At 37.0% G+C, this 24,667-nt stretch overlaps 1 protein-coding gene across 1 annotated transcript in view; it reads left to right on the plus strand.

Annotated features, from left to right (window-relative positions):
• The window catches only part of DNAH11 (dynein axonemal heavy chain 11), a 301,905-nt gene that overhangs the window by 100,093 nt on the left and 177,145 nt on the right, over window positions 1-24,667 (plus strand). The window contains exons 31-37 of the mRNA XM_045564154.1: window positions 7,603-7,741; window positions 8,319-8,473; window positions 9,567-9,727; window positions 12,801-12,957; window positions 13,059-13,204; window positions 16,030-16,146; window positions 22,430-22,568. Coding sequence (XP_045420110.1) covers window positions 7,603-7,741; window positions 8,319-8,473; window positions 9,567-9,727; window positions 12,801-12,957; window positions 13,059-13,204; window positions 16,030-16,146; window positions 22,430-22,568 — 1,014 coding nt within the window. The remainder of the gene's footprint in view (window positions 1-7,602; window positions 7,742-8,318; window positions 8,474-9,566; window positions 9,728-12,800; window positions 12,958-13,058; window positions 13,205-16,029; window positions 16,147-22,429; window positions 22,569-24,667) is intronic.

Below are 24,667 nucleotides of genomic sequence, written 5' to 3' on the forward strand. Positions count from 1 at the left end.
ATGAGTATAAAAAACATGTGGAGTTTAGTCAGTGATAAGGATTAAATGCAGAAGAAATGGACAACTGAAACTCCTGTCCACTTTACAACCCAAGAGGTTATCAGTGGGGATGTTTTTCCCTAGGATAAAGCCCTGAGAAATAAATACTTTGCAAGCAAAGTGAGCCATTTATAGAGGACTTCTGCCATGATTACGTCTTGATTCTGGAGCAAGGATTGGCCAACTTTTTCTATGAAGAATCAGATAGTAAATATTTCGTCTTTGTGGGCCAATAGACTCTTCTGCAACTCTACATTTCTGCTGTGGTGGTGGAAAAGAAGCCGTAGATAATTTGCAAGTGAATAGGTGTTACCTGGGTTCCAATAAAACTTTGTTTATAAAAACAGGTGATGGGCCAGATTTGGCTCATGGCCTGTAGTTTGCCATTGCTGCTTTAGAGAAAGATGCAGAACAGATCTGAAGTAACTCAAGGTCCCCACAATGACAGATGAAGGAAAGAGAAAAAGGGATTTGTTACACATTTATGCCATGTAATTCTAATCTGATCCATTCACGTGCCACATCTCCTTCCATGTCATGCCCTATCTCTGTAACCTTCATTGTAATCAAGCTTGTTGACCTGATGTCTACTAGTCCTTTCCTTTTTTTTTTCTTTTGAGACAGAGTCTTGCTCTGTCGCCTGGGCTAGAGTGCCGTGGTGTCAGCCTAGCTCACAGCATCCTTAAACTCTTGGGCTCAAGCGATCCTCTTGTCTCAGCCTCCCAGGTAGCTGCGACTACAGGAGCATGCTACCATGCCTGGCTAATTTGTTTTCTATTTTTTAGTAGAGACGGGGTCTCGCTTTTGCTCAGGCTGGTCTTGAACTCCTGACCTCAAGTAATTCTCCTGCTTCAGCCTCCCAGAGTGCTAGGATTACAGGCGTGAGCAACTGTGCCTGGCAAGCTCTTTCCTTTTTCTTATCCCCGACTCTCTCCACAACCCATTTCTACCACTTGATTGAGTCTAGTTCTATTTTCTTTATGTTAGAAGACACTGCCTCCTTCTTCCCATACTCTTTTCCCTTATGTTCATGTTTATTTGAATTCTAAGTTTCCACCTAGAAAACCTGGGCTGCTCTTCAATTTCCCTGGCTCCTTTTCCTCCTCCTGCCCCTTAAATGTTTCTGTTACTTATGACTCTATTCTGGGTTCCTTTTTCTTTTCACCATGCCATGCATCCCTGGCTAATCTCTTCCACTTTTGTGGCTGCTCAGTGTCCTTTATAACGTGCTGATGACTTTGATCTCCAGGTCAGATCTCTGTCCTGAAGCACAGCCAGCCGCGTACTGGGATTTTTCACTCACAGTCACACCCAACCCAGAACACCCAAAATACACTCATTCTTCTCAAACTTGCTTTTCAGTGTTCCCAACATTAGGAAAAAACACCAGCATTCTTCACCAGTTGCTCCCACTAGAAACCTGCTTGACTCTTCTTTCATCTGCTGGCCAGTTAACTACCAGATCTCTTTGTTTGACTCAAAGATCTCTGTTCTTACTATTTTCTCCTACTGCTTTATTAACTTCCTAGTCCAGGCCACTCTCCACTTTCACCTGGGTGACTGTAGCATCCTTCTCTCTGGTCTTTTTTCCTCCAGTCTTATTTCCCTCCAAATCATTCTTCATGCAGTGGCCAGAGAAATCTTTTAAAAACAAATCTAATTGTCACCCCACCTCCTGGAACCATCAGCAACATCTCATTGCCCTAAATGAGCCAGCCATGCCCTGCATGTGTGGACGCTCGCTTTCCTGTGCAGCGTGCTCACACGCCTGGTCCACCTCTGCCACCTGCCCTGCCGTTCTTAGTGACCTCTTCAGGTCTTCACAGAGCCACCTGCTCCATCTGGGTCCTCCCACAGGCTGCTTCCTGTGGCTCAGAGGCTGCCTCCCTGGTTGACCAATGCCCCAATTCTCCACAGCCTAAACCCTGTTCATTCTTTAGGTCTTAGCATGGATATACTTTCCTTCAAAATGCTTTTCCAAGCCCTAGGTTAGGCGAGGCCCTATTTCTGAGCTGTCACAGTACTTTGTCCTTGCCCTAGCAGAACAATTGCAATTATTTATCTGTATTCCTGATCGGCCTCTAGGCTCTGGAAACAGTAACCACATTTGTCATCTTGTATGAATGAGTGAATGAGAGAACAAAATGTTCTGGTGTGTATTGTTGCTGTCATTCATTTTTTCATTTCTTCCCTCATTAAACAGTGAGTATTGACTTCAGCACAAGTAATACTTTATGCTGGCCACTGTGCTAGGTATGGAAACATTGTACAGAATAAGACAGATATGAGCCTTGCTCCTGCAGAGCTTATATGTTAAAGCGAAAGAGACAAACAAGGAAATAAGTGAATGATAGGATACTCATAAGTACCATAAAGAAAATGAAATAGAAACGTATAGGATAATCGGGTAGGGTATAATGGTAAATAGAATGGCCAGGGAAGGCCAATTTGAGAAAGTAAATTTGAACTAAGACCTTGAATGATGAGAACATGCCAACCATATAAAGATCATAGGGAAGGTGACTCAGGCAGATGAAACAGTTGCTGGGGACTTGAAGCAGCCATACTGCGGGAACAAAGAGAAGGCTAGCATGATTAGAGTGGGTGAGACAGGAGGAGAGCGATACGAAATCATGGAAGACTTTGCGCTCCATAAGACTTTGGATTTTACTCTAATTAGACTTCTTTCTAGTTTAAGGTATGTGCTGTGCTTATACTCCAGGAAAACAGTTACTTGAGTTTCAGAGGGCTGTAGGTAATAGACTGGAGAGAAGCATCCTTGATCCAGTAGAAAATCAGGTAACACTGCTATGGTCAATGGCAAAAATAAGTACTAATTACATGACAGGATGTATTTTTTTAAAAAGCTGCCAAAGGATGTTTTCTGTGTCACAGACCATAAACTTATATGCAGTTATAGTATTGACCATAATAATTTCTACCTGATGCCATTGCCCAAATAAATGGACATTTTATAACTACATTATATAACCAGGACTACAGAATTTTATTACTTACAAAAGAGTATCATCAGGGAAGGTGTAACCTGGAAATACAATATAAGAGCCCCAACATACGATGCTTTGCAGGTAAAATATCGACAAGCTGTAGTTTTAATCATCTTCCATTTGACTGCACTTCCATGAAAATGAATCAATAATGTATAAATCACAGGTTGTTGGGAGGCTCGGATAAGACAATGCATGTGAACACACTTAAAATTATAAATGTTCTTACAAGGCATAAGATATTATTCCTGCTGTTACAATCAACCCTTTTTTTTTTTAACAAAATACTGATAATGGTGTAAGATTTGATACTGTAAAGACTGGATATCTTGACCCAAATGAGAAAATGTCCAATGCCAAAATACCTGTTTTCTAACCGACATGTATATTCATTTTGTTTAGAAAATTACATGTGCATGGATTGTTATTGTACATTCATTCATCTATTTGGCAAATACTCATTGAGCACCTACTGTTTGGGAGTCAGTTCTTCAGTGGCTCTGAGGCTAAAGCTCTGAGTAAGACACTGTCCTCACCTTCCTGGAACCTAAAACCTAGGGGGTGGTGAACATTGAACACATCATACATGGAATAATGATCACGTCTGCTTTTGTTAAAATTTAACTACATTTTTTAGAGGTCATAAAAGTACAGGTATACCTCATTTTATTGTGTTTCACTTCATTGCACTTCACAGATATTGCATTTTTTACAAATTGAAGGTCTATGGCAATCCCACACCAAGCGAGTCCATCTGCACCATTTTTCTAACAGTATATGTTCACTTTGTCTCAGTGTTACATTTTGGTGATTCTTGCAACATTTCAAACTTTTTCATTATTATTATATCTTTTATGGTGATCTGTGATCTTTGATGTTACCCTTGTAGTAGATTAATGCACATCCTTGCCAATACTTGTTATCTTTTGACCTCTCCGTTATAGCCATCCTAAGGAGTGTGAAATGGTATCTCATTGTGATTTTGATTTGCATTTCTCTAACCATTAGTGATGTTGAGCATTTCATATACCAATTGGCCATTTGTATGTCTTCTTTGGAAAAAATGTCTATTCAGGTCCTTTGTCCATTATTTAATCAGGTTATTCATTCATTCATTCACCTTGCTATTGAGTTGTACAAGTTTCTTATATATTTTGGATATTAACCCCTTATCAGATACATGGTTTGAAAATATTTTCTCCCATTCCATAGGTTGCATTTTAATTTTGTTGATTGTTTGCCATAGCAAACAGAAACTGTTTAGTTTTATATGGTCCCACTTGTTTGTTTTTGCTTTTGTTGCCTGTGTTTTTCAAATCCAAAAAATCATTGCCAAGACTAAAGTCTTGGAACTTTTCCTGTATGTTTTCTTCTCGGAGTTTTAGAGTTTCAGGTCTTTTGTTTATGTGTTGGATCCATTCTGAGTTGTTTTTTGTATATGGCATAAAGGTTCAGTTGTATTCTTTTGCATGTAATATTCAGTTTTCACAACACCATTTACTGAAGAGTCCTTTTGTCATTTTGTAGTTTTTGTGCCTGTGTTGAAAATAGTTGAAAAATTTATTTCTGGACTCTCTCTTCTATTCCATTGGTCTACGTATCTGTTTTTATACCAGTACCATACTGTTTTGATTACTATAGCTTCATAATATAATTTGAAGTAAAGAGGTGTGATGACTCCAGCTTTATTCTTCTTGCTTAAGATTGTTTTAGCTATTCAGGGTCTTTTGTGATTTAACACAAGTTTTAAGAGTTTTTTTCTATGTCTGCAAAAAAATGCCATTGGAATTTTGATACAAGTGCATCAAGTCTATAGAGAACTGGTAGTATGGACATTTTAACAATATAAATTCTTCCAATCCATAAACATGGGATATCTTTCCATTTATCTGCCTTCTTCAATTTCTTTCATCAATGTTTTATAGTTTTCAATGCACAGACCTTTCACCTTCTTGGTTATTGGTGGGAATGTAAATTAGTACAACCATTGTGAAAAACAGTATGGAGGTTTCTCAAAAAATTAAAAATAGAATTACCACATGATCCAACAATCTCACTTCTTGGTATGTAGCCAAAGGAAACAAACTCTATCTTGACATGTTCATTGCAGCAGCATTCAAAATAGCCAAGATATGGAAACAACCTAAGTGTCTGTTGATAGATGGATAAAGAAAATGTATACGCACATTTATACGTACATATGTATATACACACACAGAAATATGGAGTATATATGCACAAAAAATGAAATACTATTCAGCCTTAAAAAAGAAGGAAATCTTGACATTTGCAACAACATGGATGAATCTGAAGGACATTATTCTATGTAAAATAAGCTAGACACAGAAAGACAAATACTGTATGATCTCACTTGTAAATGGAATATTTTTAAAAAGTCATTGAACACATAGTAACAGTAGAATGGTGGTTACTAGGGACTGGGGTGGGAGAGGAAGGAAGATGTTGGTCAAAGGGTATAGACTTTCAGTTATAAGGTGAGTAAGTTCTGGAGACCTAATGCACAACATGGCAACTATAGTTAATAATAATGTGTTATATTCTTGAAATTTTCTGAGAGAGTTGATCTCAAGCGCTCTCACCAAGGAAAAAAACTATGAGAGATGATGTATATGTCAGTTAATTTGATTGTGGTAATCATTTTACCATGTATACATACATCAAAATGTGTACCTTGAATATATACAATTTTTATTTTTCAATCATACCTCAATAAAGCTGGGGTGAGAGAAAAGTAGATTAAATGCTTATAAAGCTGTTGTATATCCTGAAAGTCTAAAGTCTAAGTACGTATTTTTTTTTATTTTTTTAAGCCAGTTTTCCTTTATGTTTAATTTTAAATCTGTCCAGGATGCTCCTTGCATAGCCACAGTTTCTCAGACTCAAAGGCAGTGGGTGAGTAGGTCTTCTGAGGGCAGATCCAGGGGAGTCTATGCAATGTGACTGGCAAGACCCTGGCTCTGAATCAGACTCTCAGGGTTTGAATTCCCCCCTTCCCGGATTGGTAAATGTGGTTAATGCGTCTGTAACTCAGTTTTCTCATCTGCAAAGTTAGGATGATTGCTACAAGATGTAGTAGTTGTAGTAGATTGCTACAAGATGAAATGAAGTGATATCAACAATATGCTTAATCAGTGCCTACAACACTGTGCGTTCTCCTTTCATGTAAATCGTGCACGTGATGGTTATCATCTGCCTGCATTTCTTCTCCTTTCCTCCCACAGCTGTATGACTTTCTCCATTCTCCAGCCGTACAGCAATCTCAGGGAAGTCTGCAGGGTTCCATATTTTCTGGGACGTGATAATAGTACAATAGGGAACCTGGTTTTGACAGTAGGCTACAAAGGTTTGAGAGTCTCTGGTGATTTGTCACTCTCTCAGGTGCCAGCAGTTTGTAATTGACTGTCCTTTGCAAAGCTGAAGAGGAAAGGGGACCGTATTGTTTCACAGTATGGTACCTGGAATAAGGCAGAAATAATGTTTTTGTAAATAAGCCTTGAGTAAGGTAGGAATCTTTTTGTATAAATAACCATACTAACAAAATAACCACCTAAGACAATATCTTTCAAACCTTTCTGACCACAATTCACCATAAGAAATGCTTTATATCACATTAGGTTCACATGTGTATGTACACACTCAAAATGGAAATAAAGTTTCACAAAACAGTATATTCTCTTACCACCTGTAATGCAATATTTCTGTTCCATTCATTGCAATGAATTGTCATTTGTGTCACTCAATTTCATTCCTTTCCATTCTCTGAAAAAAGACCAGCAATTTGAAAAATACTTATCTAAGAGGTCAACACACCTAAACAAGAATAGGAATATATGAATAAGAATAAAGTAGGATATTCTTCAGCTCTACATTTTAATATTTTTTCAGTAATGATTACTATCTTATATTAAAACAACAAAAAGTACTACTTGTTAGGTGAATTCCTTTCTAAAGAAAAAAATAATGTGTTACTTAGCTCTTACTATTTAAAAAGTTAGTCTAATTTGACCTTTTTCTTTTCTTTCTTTTTTCTTTTTTTTCTTTGAGAGATAGGGTCTCACTCTGTCACCCCAGCTGGAGTACAGTGGCCCAATCATAGCTCACTGCAGCCTCCAACTCCTGGGCTCAAGTAATCCTCCTAAGCAGCTGGGACTACAGGCATGAGCCAACATACCTGTAGTTTTTAAATGTTTTGTCGGTACAGGGTCTTGCTATGTTTTCCAGGCTGATCTAATTTGACCTTTTAAGATTTGTAGTCATTTCTGTCCCAGCAAAGTTGTCAATAGAGTAGAGAGTCAGTTCAGTGCAGCCCGGAAGCTCTGGGTCTGCCCCTGCCTTTATTGTTACTCACAGATTCTCTTGTCCTTCATCTTATGAGGCGTGATAATATTTGTCCTTGACAATGAGCTGGGAAAACATATTTGAAATTGTTTTGTAAACTAAAGTGCTCCTTACAAATATGAAGAATGTTGGGCCGTTAGATTCTATATTTGTAACCCTTTCCTCTTTTTCTTTTAAAAAAAAAAACTCCTTCTAGCTTTCTCAGCTGAATACACTGATTGCACTCTTGCTGGGAGAACTTCCACCCGGAGACAGGCAGAAGATCATGACAATTTGTACCATAGATGTCCATGCTAGAGATGTGGTGGCAAAACTTATTTCTCAGAAGGCAAGTTGTTTGTAGGAATTTTATGTATTTGCTGTCATTTCGTGAAAGTAGTGTTTATTGTCAGAGTAGTTCCAAGAAAGTCGTTGTGTTTTTTTTTAAAGTTTATGTATTTTAATTAGTCCTGAAAAGTTGTAGTTATTTTGGGTATGTTTGATTTGGGTTAGCTAATATATTATCCTAATGAGAGTCACCCGAAGTAATTTCCCAAAGAATTTTGCCAGGTAGGGAGCCTCAGATAATCCAAAAATTAACCCAGGTGGAAGAGCCATGAGAAGTCACCATGTCTACCTCTTGGTGAATAATGATCTTGGGCCATTGGCCTGTGAGTCTCACCTCTGTGACATACAGCCAACAGTAATAAGATCGTGTGTGTGTGTCACTTCAGCCATCACTGTGTGCCTTTGATGCATTTCCCCTTGAAGAAAGAAGTGTTGGTCATAATTCTAGATTGTTGCTTGGGTCATCCTTTGTCTTTTCCTTTCATGGCTAAAAATTTACTTTTTAAAAGAAACCAACTTTTAATCCTTTCGGTGTATTAATAACTTTCCTTCCCTATCTTTTAAAAAAGTCTGCATGTCCCTTAGATGATGGCAATGTTTACTGTGAAAGGGAAATTTTCTTACCCTTCTTACCAAAATATATTCCTCCTGACACATGTCAGAAGTATGCGTGTCTACTGAATGACACTGATGCATCGTGCCCATCACCCCCTTCCTCCAACCTTTTAGGGAGGTTGGTGGTACCAAAGCAAGACAATTCCTTTCACAATATGAATGCATGCATGTGTTGTGAAATCGTTTCTGTTGTTTTTCTACTTCTTTCTCAATTTATTAAAGTCAAAGTGAATTTTAATTCTTTCCATGAAGTGCAAGAAAAGACTTCTTCATGTAAACCATAAATGTAAATATTCGTTGATCCAGCTTGGGGACCATTAGTGGACAGTGTTCTTTCATTGCTAGTCCAAGACTAATCCTTGCAAAACACCACTTACCATGTGTTCTCGTTTTGATAATACTACTCCTTGAATATGACCTTGTACCTTTTTATATATTCTATTCTGTTTTATCAGCCTGGTGATTTGCTTGCAGGAGGATGAATTATGATTTAAAATGTGTCTGTTATTTTGTACTAAAAAGATAATTTGTCTAATTTTCAACCATCTAAAATGCATGAATATGCAATGCTGAAACCTATGTGATCCTCAGACAAATTAGTAGGCAATAATTTTGGTAACTTCCAGTGATTCCCCAGAAACCCTAGGGTCACATGTAGCTTGAAAGAGATGGGAATTTTTTTAAAACTGGAAGAGGAATGGGTGAGATTGAATAAGATGGGAAATAATAGCAATGAAAAAATATTGTTATTTGATGTGATGAAAAATGAAGTGGAAAATCTCTATATTAAAAGCGGACTGGTTTTAGAATGAATTTGATCAAAAGTGTAGTTTATGTCTCTGATGGGCAGAAATTATGGATTATGTGTCATTTTAATATAGATGGTGTCTTTTTCTGTCTGACTTCAGTAACATGAGTAGAAAACCACAAAAATTATCTAATCTCTTGGGGTGATTCATAAGGGGGGAAAAGGCATTGCTTGAACAAATTGAATTATGTTACATAAAAGCTAGTTTAAAATGAAGGCTTTTATTACATATTTCTGATTAAGTATTCAACCATCTATATGCAGTTATAATTTGCAATTGCTTACAAGAGATTTCCTATTTGTGAGAATTTTAGAAATAAAATGTGAACCAACAGAATCGATTAGATTAATAAATGTGTTGCCTCAAAACTGTCAGTATCTTACATGAAACAATTATGCAATGATTTTAGATTGTCAGTCCCCAGGCTTTTGCTTGGCTGTCTCAACTGCGTCACCGGTGGGAAGAGACCCAGAAACACTGCTTTGTTAATATTTGTGATGCCCAGTTCCAGTACTTCTATGAATACCTCGGAAACAGTCCTCGACTAGTGATCACTCCTCTGACTGACAGGTAACAATTATAAGTTTGAGTCTGATGGAAAAAACCAAGCGAAGAAAGTAGCCCAGCGTGGGCAGCGATGTGTGAGAATGAAAATGAAGGAAAAAGAGAAAAAGATGAACAAATTGGGAAACTACCTGAAAACAGTATGTAAATTAACTAATTTTATAAGATAGCGAATGTTGACTTCTAGTTAGAGACAAGGTAAATAGAACTGAATTGGAGAAACAGAATTACAGAAGCTACACAATGTGCTGATAAAATCATGAGTGGATTAATACGGCTCATGGCAGGATTTTTGATCACCGAATCCATTCTGCCAGGTTATCTAAGGCTGGCATCCTGCTATCAGGATCTGTCACCACCACCTCCCACCCCCTGCTGCATCCCATTCTTAGAAGTGTGAAAATAACTAGGAATTGCCTGTGTTCAAATTCATTTTTGAAGAATTGCATACAGAACAAGGAAGAGAAGAGGGAGAACATACAGTCCATCAAATGATTCAACAGATACTTATAAAGTACTGTGCTAAGTAGCATTCCAGTGCTGAACAGACAGGGTTCTTGCTGACACAGAGATTGTGTTCTATTGTAGTTGAGTGTAGCACGTGAGTGGGGATGAAGAGAAACAAGCAAGTAAATTAACGAAGTTATTTTAGGTGGTATAATATATGCTATAACAAAAATAGGATGATGTGTTAAAAATCATCTAGAAGGGAGAGTCTGTTACAAATTGGATGAGAGGGCATTTGAGCCAGGACCCAGCTGTGCACATCCCGGGGCAGAAAGTTACAGGCAAAAGGAAGCACGAAATTTCCAAAGTGGACAGGATTTTGACCAGTTCAAAGGTTAGAAAGAAGGCCAGTGTGACTCAAGTATATCAAGGAGGCCAGAGGTTACTATTATGAAAAGTTCATTGCCACGTGACTCCAAGTAAACATATACATAGTCAGAATGCTGTAGAGGTAAGAATATGTCACATGGACATACATTTCTTTGTTAGGTTTCCAACCTCTGCTGACTTATTTGATGGGAGAAAGCACATGGAATCTTTGGCATTTGTGAAAGAGAAATCACACCTCAAGATCATGGCCGTCTCCCCAGTTATCCACCATCACCTAAGTATAGGCAGTTTCAAATATAAATCTATAAAGCCGGTTGCTATGGTAGTTCTGAGAGGTTGGTGGGATTCTCTCACTAGCTTTGTGATTGTTCTTGCACATATTAATCTGCTTATGATTTCATCATTTGTATATTGTACAGCTTTTGTAATTCTGTTTGTCTAATTCAGTTCTCTTTAACTTGTTTCTAAAAGTCAGTATTCACTGTCTTCATTAGTTAATTCATGTATTGCTTTCAACGTGAAGGATTAAAATTTGTAGCTTGACAAAATCACTTGAGAATAGTCAAAACTGCCAGTGTTAAGTGTCAACTGGATGCACGCCATTATGAATAGAGAAGAGGGGAGGGGAGGCCCAGGCAATAGGAAAAAAAGGGAAGAGGTGTTTTAAAGTTTATCAGTATGTGAGAACTGATGGCTTATGAATTAAAAAAATCACTATGTAGTTTATTTGGAAGTTACAAAGAAGATGCACACATTTGATAGTGTGCATAGTGTTGTATACTGTGTTTACATTGTATAGATTTCATTTCCATTTCATTCTTTGTATTATTTACTAATTGTTTATATTAACGTAATAATACCTTTCAAACACTGTTGTTGGGTCTCATTTGCTTGTTGACCATTCCTCCATGAGTTAGGCAGACTAGATAGTGTCTCCTTCCGTATAGTGGCAAGTTCAGAGACTCAGGTCAACTAGCTTGCACCTGATAGACTTGTGCTGGAACACAGGTGTATTGGTTAGGGGGATGCAGCTAAGCTGCCGGTATAGAGAGACCCCCGGAATATTATACAATGGCATCAATAACACAGAAGCAGATGTCTCACTTGGGTAACAGTCCAGAGGTGAGTGGTCCAGGAGTATAGGCTGACAGGGGGCTGACATGCTAAACATGGCTTCACATTTGTTTCAGCCAGTGGAAAGGGAAAAATGAGAGCCCTGGTCAAATATCCTCAAGGAGGTGACCTAGGAATGGCACATATCATTTCCGACATACCTCATTGATTGAAGATTGGTCACTTGGCTACTCCTGCCTGGACATGGCCTACAATTAGCCTCATTTTACGTAAGAGAAAACGGAGGCTTGTTGATATCAAAATATTGGCTTCTGATGCTTTTCAAAGTAGACATTAATCCCTGGTCTCCTGACCTCCTCACGCATGTCTTTCCATCAGATTCACTGTCTGTACTAAGATGAAAATAATTTATAAACCCAAATAAGCCCCAAATAAAGAATATAGCCATTTGAGGTCCTTGCTGTTTCTTTGTCTTTCCTTTTTTTTTTTTATAAGTATTAAATTCTGTCTTTTCATAATTTTCTAAGAACCTCTGAGTCATTCCTGAAAAAAGAAGTATTATGGTAATTTAGCTGCATGTAACAACACATTCAAAATAAATTCCTAAAATAACATTTTAACATCATAAATTGTGCTTTTTTATGTTCACTTTATTCATTGAAATGGGTATGTATTATTTGCATACTTTGGATTTATATAAATTTACATATCTCATCTTTTAATGTATTCATTAAGTAGCAGTTTAATGTAGTCAATGTTTAATTCATTCATCATCCAAGACTTCTTTTCTATTTTTCTTTTATAAAAAATAGCTTGAAATGTTGTATTCCATATTAATAGTATCTTAGAAATATCAGAAATTCAATAGCATTGCAAATTGAGTGTTATTTGTATTCAAATACACAGCTCTTAGGAAATGAGACCAATAAACAAATAAAGCAATACATTCTTTTCTATGTTTTTACACAGAACCTAAAAATAAATTTGATATAAAATATTCTGACTCATTATTGCCCTGAACAAATCAGAAGTATATCAATATTTTGTGCTAGTCCCACATTCTAGACCCTGGCTTCTTAAGCTTTCTTAAAAAAAAATTAGTTCCCTATAATGTTTTGTAGAAATTTCATATTAGACTGTAATATTTGTGTTTTCCATTTGCTTCAAGGTGTTACATTACTTTAACTCAATCCCTCCATCTAACCATGAGCGGGGCTCCTGCTGGTCCAGCGGGCACAGGGAAAACAGAAACCACCAAAGATCTTGGACGTGCCCTTGGCATGATGGTTTATGTATTCAACTGCTCAGAGCAAATGGACTACAAAGTAAGAAAATGATGTATTCTAATAGCATTATTCCTGATTGGGCATGATGCAGCGTCAAAGCCCCTTCTGTTAAATTCTGAATGCTTCCCTCCCTCATGTAGTCCATAGGAAATATCTACAAGGGCTTGGTGCAGACAGGAGCTTGGGGCTGCTTTGATGAGTTCAACCGAATCCCCGTGGAAGTCCTGTCAGTGGTGGCCGTGCAAGTGAAAATGATTCACGATGCCATCAGAAACGGAAGAAAGCGGTGAGTGGCGTGTGGCTTTTCTCTCGTTACAAGCAGAAAGAGTAACATGGAAGGATGGGGGAACCTCACCTTCACAGTCTGTTGCTGCTTCTCCCTGTCTGACGAAATGGATTAAACAAGAGTCCAGTTAATTCTGAAGAATTATTTGGAATAGCCTCCTATTTTCTATTAGTGGTTTTTAAGTGTTGAATACAGCTAAGGTATATTACATTACTTAAATTGCCTAAAAAACGATTTCTGTGATGCTAAATTCAGCAATCAGTGCTCAGTCCTCATCTTTCTTGGCTTCTGGCAGCCCCGGCACGGTTGGACACTCTGTGCTACGGGACACGCCTTCTTCACGTGGGCTGCAGCACACGCTCCACTTTTCTCTGCCCTCTAGGCTGCTTTCTTGCTGGTTTCTTCTCCTATATAAAATGGGGAAATCAAGAGTACCTACCGTATAAGTTACTGTGATGACAAGTCCCTGGCACCTAGTACCATGTCAGTGTTTGCTATTATTTATTATTATTATTATGTCCTAACCTATTAATATTAAATATCACAGGGCTCAGTTTTTAGACTCCTTTTCTCCATTTCTATTTTCACCCTTGGTGGTTTCATCCAATTCTATGGCTTTTAAAAGCCATCTTTGTGCCGCTGACTGCCAGATGTGTTCTCTCCCCTCATCTCTGGATTTACCTAAACCACTGCCTGTTGGGGTGTCTCACTCTACTCGATGCCTGAGTGGCTTCTCATACTTAGTATCTCCAAAATAAAAATTCTACTCTTTCCACCAACACCTGCTTTGTTAGTTGTCCCATCCCAGTAGATTATACCTTCATGTTCTTCCAATAACTTGGGCCAAAAACTTTCAAAATATATCTGAAAGCTAACTACCTCTCAACATGGTGCCATACTCCAAAAGGCAAAACACAGCTGGCACTTAGGGTTTGGTGGCTTGATTTGAGAAATAAATGTTGTAGGTAACTTTTGGAAGGGGTGTTTATAATACAACTTCATTTATCTGGCCTACCCACTCCCCCAACTTTTTAGGATATTATGCTCAGCTGGCTCTCTTGTGCACAGGAACATTTTCAATCTGTCAATCAGGGAAGGATTAGCTATAGCCTCTTGGAATTGTGAACCTGTTGTAGAAATTTCCAGTTTCTCAGCAGGTACACCTGGATGTTCCTGCCTAAACCTCTCGGTCCTTCCACCACGTTGGCCTGTGACACCAGTTTTTTATGGCCGGGTGTCTGTTGCCTGGCCTACTCCTCCTCTAATGCCGTGTTAGAGAAGTTCACTTCTTTCTTCTTGGATCCTCAGCCATATTTTATTTAACTTTTAGTGAAAATCTTATTATTTGATGTAACCCAGATGTCATTTGTGGCCCTCTTTTCTTATGGAGATTTATGTAACTGATCCATGCAATGATTCTAAAAATTTCCAGCCATACTTCTAGATAGCCTACTCTACACATCTGAGTCCCGTCCCTTCGTCCTTATGCTAGTCCATCTGCAGACGGCAAAATTCCTTCATGATTTTGAGAGTTCATTAAATTCCCTTTACACTTGAGGATTTAAGAGATGGGACTATGCTTCAATCCAAAGACTTCCAGCATTTCACTGGCTATACCCGCTGCAGGTCCACATCTTTGACTGTGGCTGTCCGTGCTATGGACAGCAGGAGGGTAGGCAGAAGCCACCTCTCTTTCTGGAAGCAGCCTTGCCAGGCCCGTCTGCCTTCCCTAGCTTGACATTCTGGGGAATGATTTCTCCATTTTTTCATCTTCACTACATGAAATTCACCTGCTCTTAAATACCTAGTGTCTAAGAAGCCCTTAGTCCTAAACATTGTGGTTTCTTTCTCAGTATCTTTTTCCCTCCCTGTTTTGTGATATAGACCCACATCCTTAACTACCTCTGCTCTCTCCTTTCTCGGCAAGAGGTCAGCCCTGTATCTTGTCTCATTTACCCTCATTTGAAAGTTTTCTTCTACATGTGTCTTGGTTTGGTGTCTGTAGCACCTTACCATTCTGTTGCCCTTGGCATCAGCAGCCTAATTGGGCCGTTACAAATCTTTCTGAAAATCATTCTCTTTCTCCAGTGTCTTCAAGTGATAATAACAGCAATAGTCACAGCTAACATTTAGCCGTTTATATTCATAATCTCTTAAATCTGTATATAATCCAATAAGATGTGTAATATTATTATCTTTCTTTTTTTAACTAGATGAGGGAATTGAAACACAGAGATGATAATTAACATGACAAAAGTGCTCTCGCTGGACTCTGAACACTCATAGTCTGGCTCCAGAGCTGCCTATGATCACCACAACGCTCTTCTACTTCTCAGTAATACTCTAGATATTTGTTGAATAAATGGGAGGAAGGGAGGAGAGGAGGAGAGAAAGAGAGGGCAAGTAAATAGACAAAATAAAGACTGAACGGGGAATCCCATTCTTTTTTTAGCATGGGCGTTCTTCATCTGTGCAGTGTCCCATTCAAGGAATTGCAGTCCACACTGAGGGCAAAAATGCCATCCCCTTTCATTAATGTTAAAATAGTCAAGTCCTCATTTCTACATTCCAGGATACTATGGCTATGCTAAAATAAAAAAGAATGCTTCCCATATTTGTAATTCCTCTGGGGAGAGAAGAGGGTATTTTTAACAAACACACTTCAAAGCATATTCAAAATATCTAAGTTTATGAATTTTAAAGAAAATCACACAGAATAAACAGCTTCCTAATAATAATTTGCATTTTGCAGTGGTTTGCATTTGTCAATGCGCATTCATATTCAATGAACACATTTAATTTCATCAACATTCTTTTTATGGTAGATTTGTATTTCTTGGGGAAGCTGTCACACTGAAGCCATCAGTTGGAATATTTATTACTATGAACCCAGGATATGCTGGTCGAACTGAATTACCGGAAAATCTCAAAGCTCTTTTCAGGCAAGTGTTATGCTTTGTGGCTTAGCATCTGGTACGCTCATGCCACCTAACGTTGTTGGTTTGCACTGTTATGTGATTTGCTTTTCCTCGAGAATTCCTAGGGAAAATTTTCCCTTGTTATTTCATTGGGATCTTTTTATAGACAGAACTTTCACCATGGTAAGTTAGTCCTTTTGAATTATAAAACCAAAACTCAAAATCAGTATTTAAAAGTTACATAGCACATTTGAATATTTAATATTAGCTCTTTTATTATAATATTTTATTATAAACATAATTGTCACAAATTATGAGATATTCAGAAAAGATAGAAAAGAATAAAGAAAAAATTACAGTGTCACCACCCAGAAACAATGATTACTGTATTTTTTCTGGTTTCTTTTATAATTTATATTGTATGGAGTTAAGATATTACAGTAGGCATAATTTTTATTTAGTTATCTTCATTTAATATTTTGACAGACATTTTATCATATTAAAAATTCTTTGGAAATATCTTTATTGATTTATTTATTTTTATTTCAGCATATTATAAGAGTAAAAATGTTTAGGTTACATATATTGCCTTTGCCCCACCCCAGTCAGAGCTTCAAGCATGTCCATTCCCCAGACAGTGCACGCCACACCCATTAGGTATGAATCTACCCATCCTCTCCTCCCCCTTCCCACCTGTCTGACCCCCAATGAATGTTACTACTATATGTGCACATAAGTGTTGATCACTTAACACCAATTTGATGATGAGTACATGTGGTGCTTGTTTTTCCATTTCTGTGATAATTCACCTTGTAGAATGGGCCTCCAGCTCTATCCAGGATAATACAAGAGGTGCTAGATCACCATTGTTTTTTGTGGCTGAGTAGAACTCCATGGTATACATATACCACATTTTATTAATCCACTCATGTATGGATGGGCACTTGGGTTGATTCCACATCTTTGCAATTTTTGTGAATTGTGCTGCTACAAACATTCAAATGCAAGTGTGTTTTAGATAAAGTGACTTTTTTTTTCCTTTGGGTAGATGCCCAGTAATGGGATTGCTGGATCAAATGGTAATTCAACTTGTAGCTCTTCAAGATATCTCCATATTACTTTCCACAGAAGTTGTACTAGTTTGCAGTCCCACCAGCAGTATATGACTGTTCCTATCTCTCTGCATCCATGCCAGCATCTATTGTTTTGGGACTTTTTAATAAAAGCCACTCTAACTGGGAAAAGGTGATATCTCACTGTGGTTTTAATTTGCATTTCCCTGATGATTAGTGATGTTGACATTTTTTCATGTTTGTTGGAATTAGTCTATCTTCTTCTGAAAAGTTTCTGTTCATCTCCTTTGCCCACTTTTTTAATGGGGTTGTTTGATTTTTTCTGGCTGATTTTCTTGGGTTCTATATAGATTCTAGTTATCAGCCCTGTATCAGATGTGTAAAATGGGAATATTTTCTCCCATTCTGTAGGTTGTCTGTTTGCTCTCATGATAGTTTCCTTGGCTGTGCAGAAACTTTAATTTGATCAGGTCCTATTTATTTATTTTTGTTGTTGCTGTGGTTGCTTTGGGGTCTTCTTCATAAATTCTTTGCCTAGGCAATGTCTATAAAAGTTTTTCCAACATTTTCTTCTAGAATTCTTATAGTTTCATGCCTTAGGTTTAAGTCTGTTATCTACTGTTGAATTGAGTTTTGTGAGAGGGTGCGGATCCTGTTTCAGTCTTCTGCATGTAGCTATCCAATTTTCCCAGCACCATTTATTGAATAGGGATTCTTTTCCCCAGTGTATATTGTTGTCTGCTTTGTCAAAGATCAGATGGCAATATGTGGATGGTTTTATAGCTAGGTTTTCCGTTCTGTTCCATTGGTCTATGTGTCTATTTTTGTGCCAGTACCATGCTGTTTTGATTACTATAGCCTTGTAGGATAGCTTAAAGTCTGGTGAAGTGATGCCTCCCGACTTGTTCCTTTTGCTTAAGGTTGCATTGGCTATTTGGGCTCTTTTCTGGTTCCAAATGAAGCATAGAATTATTTTTTTCTAATCTGCACAAAATGATGTTAGTATTTTGCTGGGGATTGCATTGAATCTGTAAATCACTTTGGGTATTGTGGACATTTTAACAATGTTGATTCTGCCCATCCATGAGCATGATAGTTTTTCTGTGTGTTTACATCATCTGCAGTTTCCTTCCTCAGTGATTTGTAGTTCTTTTTGTAGAAATCTTTCACCTCCTTGGTTAAATATGTTCCTAGGTATTTTATTTTCTTTGTAGCTATTGTGAAAGGTATTGAGTCTTTGATTTGATTCTCAAGTTGACTGTTGTTGGTGTTTAGAAACGCTACTGATTTGTGTACATTGATTTTGTAGCCTGAGACTTTGCTGAATTTATTTATCAATTCCAAGAGTCTCTTGGTAGAATCTTTAGGGTTTCTAGGTATAAGATTATATCATGTGAATTATCTTTTTGATGTGCTATTTGATTCAGTTTGCTTGTATTTTGTTGAGGATTTTGCATCTTTGTTCATGAAGGATATGGGCCTATAGTTTTCTTTTTTTATTGTGTCCTTTCCTGACTTTGGTAACAGGGTGAATACTGGCTTTGTAGAATGAGTTAGGGAGGATTCAGCTAATATCCAGAATCTACAAAGAACTCAAGCAAATCGGCAAGAAAAAAAAATAACCCCATCAAAAAGTAGGCAAAAGACATGAACAGATTATTTTCAAAAGAAGATAGAAAAATGGCCTACAAACATAGGAAAACCTGCTCAGTATCACAAATCATCAGGGAAATGCACATTAAAACCACAATGAGATACCATCTTACCCCTATCAGAATGGCCATTATTAAAAAGTCAAAAAGCTGTAGATGTTGGTGCAGATGCAGTGAAAAGGAAATGTTTATACTGTTGGTGGGAGTATAAACTAGTACAACCTCTATGGAAAACAGTAGGAAGATTCCTCAAAGACCTACAAGCAATCTCACTACTGGGTTATCTACCTAAAGGAAAAGAAGTCATTTTATAAAAAAGACAGCTGCATCTGTATGTTTATTGCAGCACAGCTCACAATTGAAAAGTTATGGAATCAGCCTAAGTGCCCATCAGCCCATCAACTGATAAGTGGATAAACAAAATGTGTATGTATGAGAGAGAGAGTGTCGGGTTTGTGTGTGTAATGGAGTACTACTCAGCCATAAAAAGGAATAAATACCTTTTACAGCAACTTGGATGGAACAAGAGACCATTACCTTAAGTGAAGTGTCTCATGAATAGAAAAACCAATACTATATGTTCTCCCTTTTAGTGTAAGCTAAATGAGGGGTTTATAAGCTCATAAAGTGATGTAATAGATGTTGAAAACTGGGAAGGGGGTAGGGTGGGAGGTGGGTGAGGGATAAAAGTCTATCTACTAGGTACAGTGTACACTATTCTGGTGAAAGGTATGCTAAAAAAAAACCAAAGAAATACATACAATTTATCAATTTGTTTTGTTTTGTTATTAATATATCCTATCCAAGAACGTTTGCTTAGCCCAAGCTTACAAAGTTTCAACTATGTTTTCTTGTGCAAGTTTTGTTGCTTTATAGTTTTCATATGGGTTTTCTCTTTTATTCTGTTAATGTCCTGAACTGTATTGATGTTCAAATGCTAAACAATCCTTAAATATTGTATTTCTGGAATAAACCCCATTTGGTCAGGAGGTATTATTTTTTATAGTTATTGCTGGATTCAATATGTGACTATTTTGTTAAGGATTTTTTTTTATTTGTACCAAGAGGGGTATTGGTCTATAGTGTCCTTTCTTATAAAATCTTTGTCTAATTTTGCTGTTAGAGTAATGCTGACATCATGAAAGGAGTTAGCAAGTGTTCCCTTCTCTGTGTTCTTAATAGTTTGTGTATGATTGCTATTATTTACTCCTTAAGTATTTGCTAGAATTAGTGAAGCCATCTGGACTGAGAGTTTTCTTTAGGGGAATCTTTTGAATAATGAATTCAATTTCTTTAATAGATTTGGGGTTATTCTGATTTTTTATTTCCTTTTGAATTAGTTGTGATAACATATCTTTTAAGGAATTTATTTTATCTGGATTGTTGACTCTATTGGCGTACATTTGTTCACTCCCTGATCTGCAGTGATGTCCTGAATTCCACACCCGATAGGGGTGATTTGCATCTTCTCTCTCTCTCTCTCTTTTTCCTTGATGATAAGCTAGAAGTTTTTATCAGTTTATTTTTGGGAGTTCTTTAGTGTCCACAATATGTACCTTTAACTATTCAGTGTGCTTTCAAAATATAATAATGTGCCACTTCACATATCACATAAGAGCCTCTATAGTTTTTAGAGATTTCTTTTACTTCTTTTAAGTTTAAAATTTGCTAATCCATTTATCTAGATATTTAACCATATTTCATTTGTATTGTCTTCTCATTTTTAAGTATTACTTTTTAAATATAATTCAAATTTTCTTTTGGCAGGTAATATGAAATGAGTGTTTATGCAATGCTTTTTCCTAATAGCTAATTATTCTAACATCCTGTATTGAATGTTTTCCTTTCCTCATAACAGCTTCCTCTAGCATGGTAATTTTATAATGTCTAATTTTCTTGAAAAAATTCTAGATACTGAATAACTGTTCTAGAAATAAATGTAATGATTACAGAATAGTTTTGTTTAAAGATCATATACCTTCCCAGTATTTTTGTGTTTGTGACTCAATTTATCTCAGACCTTTTCTCATTGGGGTTTTAAATTTGAAATTGTTTTGTGATGTTCTCATAAATTTTGTTTAATTATGTGTAGTATCATTTATGTTAGTTGTTACTATTAATACTTGTGTCAGCAAAGTTTGAATGAAAACTTGGGTGATGGAAGTATCATTCCTGAGTGGAGGCAGTGTGCCTGGGATTTTGGAGTATCCTAATTCCGTGGCTTGCCAACCATGTGGCCTATGGCATGTGCTTGAACATCTGGGAACATCAGTCTGCATCTCTGTAAAATGCAGATAACAGGAGTAGCTATTAATACCTGGTGGAGTTGTGAGAACTAAGTGAGAGAGTACATAAAAAGCTTTTAGCACCCTATATGACATGAAATAAGCACTCAGTGCTTATTAGTTATCTATATTAATGTAAATATAAAATAAGTAAATACACTAGCCATTTGTTTCCCCTGTTTACCTTTCATCTTTACTTCTTCTGTCATATGATTAAAGGATAGATAATAAATTTGAGAAAAATATGGGGTCAGTCTAAATAAGAGAGGTATTCAAAACCTAGAGCCAAAGATACTTTGGGGAATATTTAAGATGAAAATTAGATGTGCATGAAGCAGACTGTAATTATAATTACAAAAGCATGTGAGTATTATTGAAATGTATACTTTAAGAAGACTAACATAATGAGTTTGCTTATTTATTTACTCTTGCACCTTCTGACTTCAGTTGAGTAGAACCTTTTCAAACATTGCTGTCAGTGGCAACAGAAGTTTTTGGAAGTCTGCCTCCAAAAGAAAGGGGATCTGAAGCTATGTCTTTCTGAATTTTTATCTTAAAAGTCTATTCAAGTGGGCCCAAGGCAGTAGTGTGCTAGAGATAGCTTATACAAGCTTTCAAGAGCTGATGTTTGAATTTTCATGAATTTTGTGAGCTGGTTGTAAAGCACAGCCACTGATAAGAACTAAATTATATCACCTTTTGACTACATAAATTGCATTAAAAACAAAGATGATAAATACTCAAAACTTATCACTTCATAATTATTTTGCTAATCTTTACGCCTCAGGTTATTTATATCTGTTATGTCTGTCTGGTGGTGTACTACTGCATGTCTCTTCCCAGCTCTACATTTAGTGATGTTGTGTTCGTAGTTTAGCGGTGGTGGAAGGATTTATTCCATGGAAATCAGCAAATGCTATTTTCTAGACAGCTGGTCATTAAACATTTACCAGCATACCATTAGCCACAGGTAAGGGCTGGCCTCTAGCCCAAAACATCACCGTTCATCTTTTTGTAGTGACAACTTAAACTAGACGTTTACAGAATACATCCATGGATTTTCTTTAAACTCCTCTACCTGTGCTTCTGCCACTTCAGACTTTCCATCATTTCCTTTGTGTAATGAGAGGACATTTTTTAGTTGAAATGAACGGTCTCATTAGCTGTGATTGACAGAGATAATTGTGACCTGCTTAGGAATGGTTAAAATGTTGGCACACATTAATCACTCGATTTCAGCCATTTGTACTTACTACCTCATCACATTGTAAGACTAAATTTTATATTTACTTTTTAGACCCTGTGCCATGGTGGCCCCTGACATTGAGCTAATCTGTGAAATTATGTTAGTTGCTGAAGGTTTTGTGGACGCGCGCTCATTAGCCCGGAAGTTCATTACGTTGTACACACTCTGCAAGGAGCTCCTCTCCAAGCAGGTGAGGGCCTACTTGTTACTTTTTCCTAGTTTTTACATCCCATTAAAACAGCTTTTGAAATATGTGTGCTGGGTAATTGATTGCTCAAATGACACTTAGATATTAGGAATGTTTACCATAAATTTTGAAAATCGGTATTTTACAATTCTTAAGTTTTTCTGAAATAAAATTTGAAACGTTTTAGATCTAATGTTTTATTTGTGTTAATACAGTTTTTTATCAATGGGCTATATGATTTTCTTTAAACTTTATCAATGTCATAATTATAAATGGAATTTTACATTGCCTCCTATTCGTGGTAAGAATATCATATTCTAGTGAGAGAGGGCAAGAGTCTTCATGAGAGTGAGATAAGGCTGATTTTCTGAAGAACATCTCAAGGAACGTTAAATTAGAATTTTTCTCATTTGTTGGTAATCCTTTAGTTGAATGTAGGGTTTGCTTTTTTTTTTTTTTTTCCTTTTTAATTTCATCTCTGAAATGGGTCAAACTTACACACTTATACACTCTCTCCTCCCCAGTCGTAAGCTTCTTGCAGATTCACTGAAGTTGCTGATGTACCACAAAATTTACATATGTGTCAGCATCGGTATGTTTAAATTTAGCTTTGTGGTCACTTTTCACTTTTGGTCTTTTGATGACCTTTCATTATTTCCTGGTGACATTATTCTGCAGCTGTTCCGCAGCGAAAGTATTAACGTACCACAGTTGCAACCACAGTCACCTGCACTGCCAGACGTATGCATTTTAACTTGCCCACTGTGTGAGGGTAAGATACGGAATATGAGAGACATTTATGTTGTTCTTTTAATAACTGTGAATTTACATTTGGAGGGTAGATGGTGATTTTGAACACTTTTCTCTGGATAGTAAGATTATGGGTATTGTTATTTTATTCCTTAGTTTTATAAGATTTTTTTTAACTGAGCCCATTTTAATTTTATAATGGGAAAAGGTCAGAAGAAAAAATGTCATTGAATCCAGCAAATGTGGCATTGCAACTGTATTCATTTCCACTAGTAATATTTAAACACTTAGTGAGCATCTACTATATCCAAGTAATGTGCTTATTGCTCACCATGATGAATGGGGAAAGACCCAAAACAAATGAAGCAAACACCCAGATTTCTGACTTCAGAGAACTTAGGGGATTCAGTTTACATGAAAGAAAAATTGGAAGAAAATGGAGGATGAAAAGATTACCAGAGTTTTCAAGGAAGAAAGAAAACAGTATTTATTGAACAGGTATCATGAGTTACATTTCTAAAATCTTCACAGGTCTGTGGGTTTGCTATTATTAGCCCTATTTTACAGATGGGGAAACTGAATGAAACAACCTATCCAAAGCCCATATAGCTAAGAACTTGCGGGGGCAAGATTTGACTTTGGTTCTTTCCAATCTTTCTAGGACACCTGTAGCCAATTACAAGAGGATGGTGTTGGGAGTAAAGGCATAACAGGAAGGGAAAGAGTTCATCAACTCAGAGAAATGTCATGAATAATGAGATGATGGAAAAGAAATCTGGCCAGCACAGAAGAGCTGAGTTAGGAACACAGTTCATCGATACCTTCCTGTGCTGCAGGGATGGATTTGAGGCAGAAATCAGTACAGTTTTGACCAATGGAATGATACAATGAAAACAGTGAAGATCATTATGGCAGGTGTTTGCAACATTTAAATGCTTAGGAAGTTCACCAAATCCTCTTAAATCTGTGTCCAGAATTTCTTCTGCATCATCTCCTTGAATAGTCACTGTAATGACTTAACCTCTCTGTTCTCCTGGCCCTCCAAACTCTGGCTCTTCCCCCTCTCTTTCCCTCCTCAAGCCCCAGTCTACTTCTGCAACAGTGGCTTTCAAGTGACTTTTACCATGACCCACAGTAAAACATACTTTTTCTATTGAGACTCCATACATACACACAGGCACATACACATAGGCACAAACAAACCACTCATTTTTGCCAAACACTTCTTACCGTTATTGTTTTCATCACACTTGGTGTTTTTCATTTCATTCAGCTCTATTTTATTACCAACAAAAATGATGGTCATGACCCACCAAATTGACTTTATTATCCACTAATGGATTAAATGGCAT

Source organism: Lemur catta, chromosome 11 (genome assembly GCF_020740605.2).
Source record: "Lemur catta isolate mLemCat1 chromosome 11, mLemCat1.pri, whole genome shotgun sequence".
In the NCBI taxonomy this organism is placed as follows: Eukaryota; Metazoa; Chordata; class Mammalia; order Primates; family Lemuridae; genus Lemur; species Lemur catta.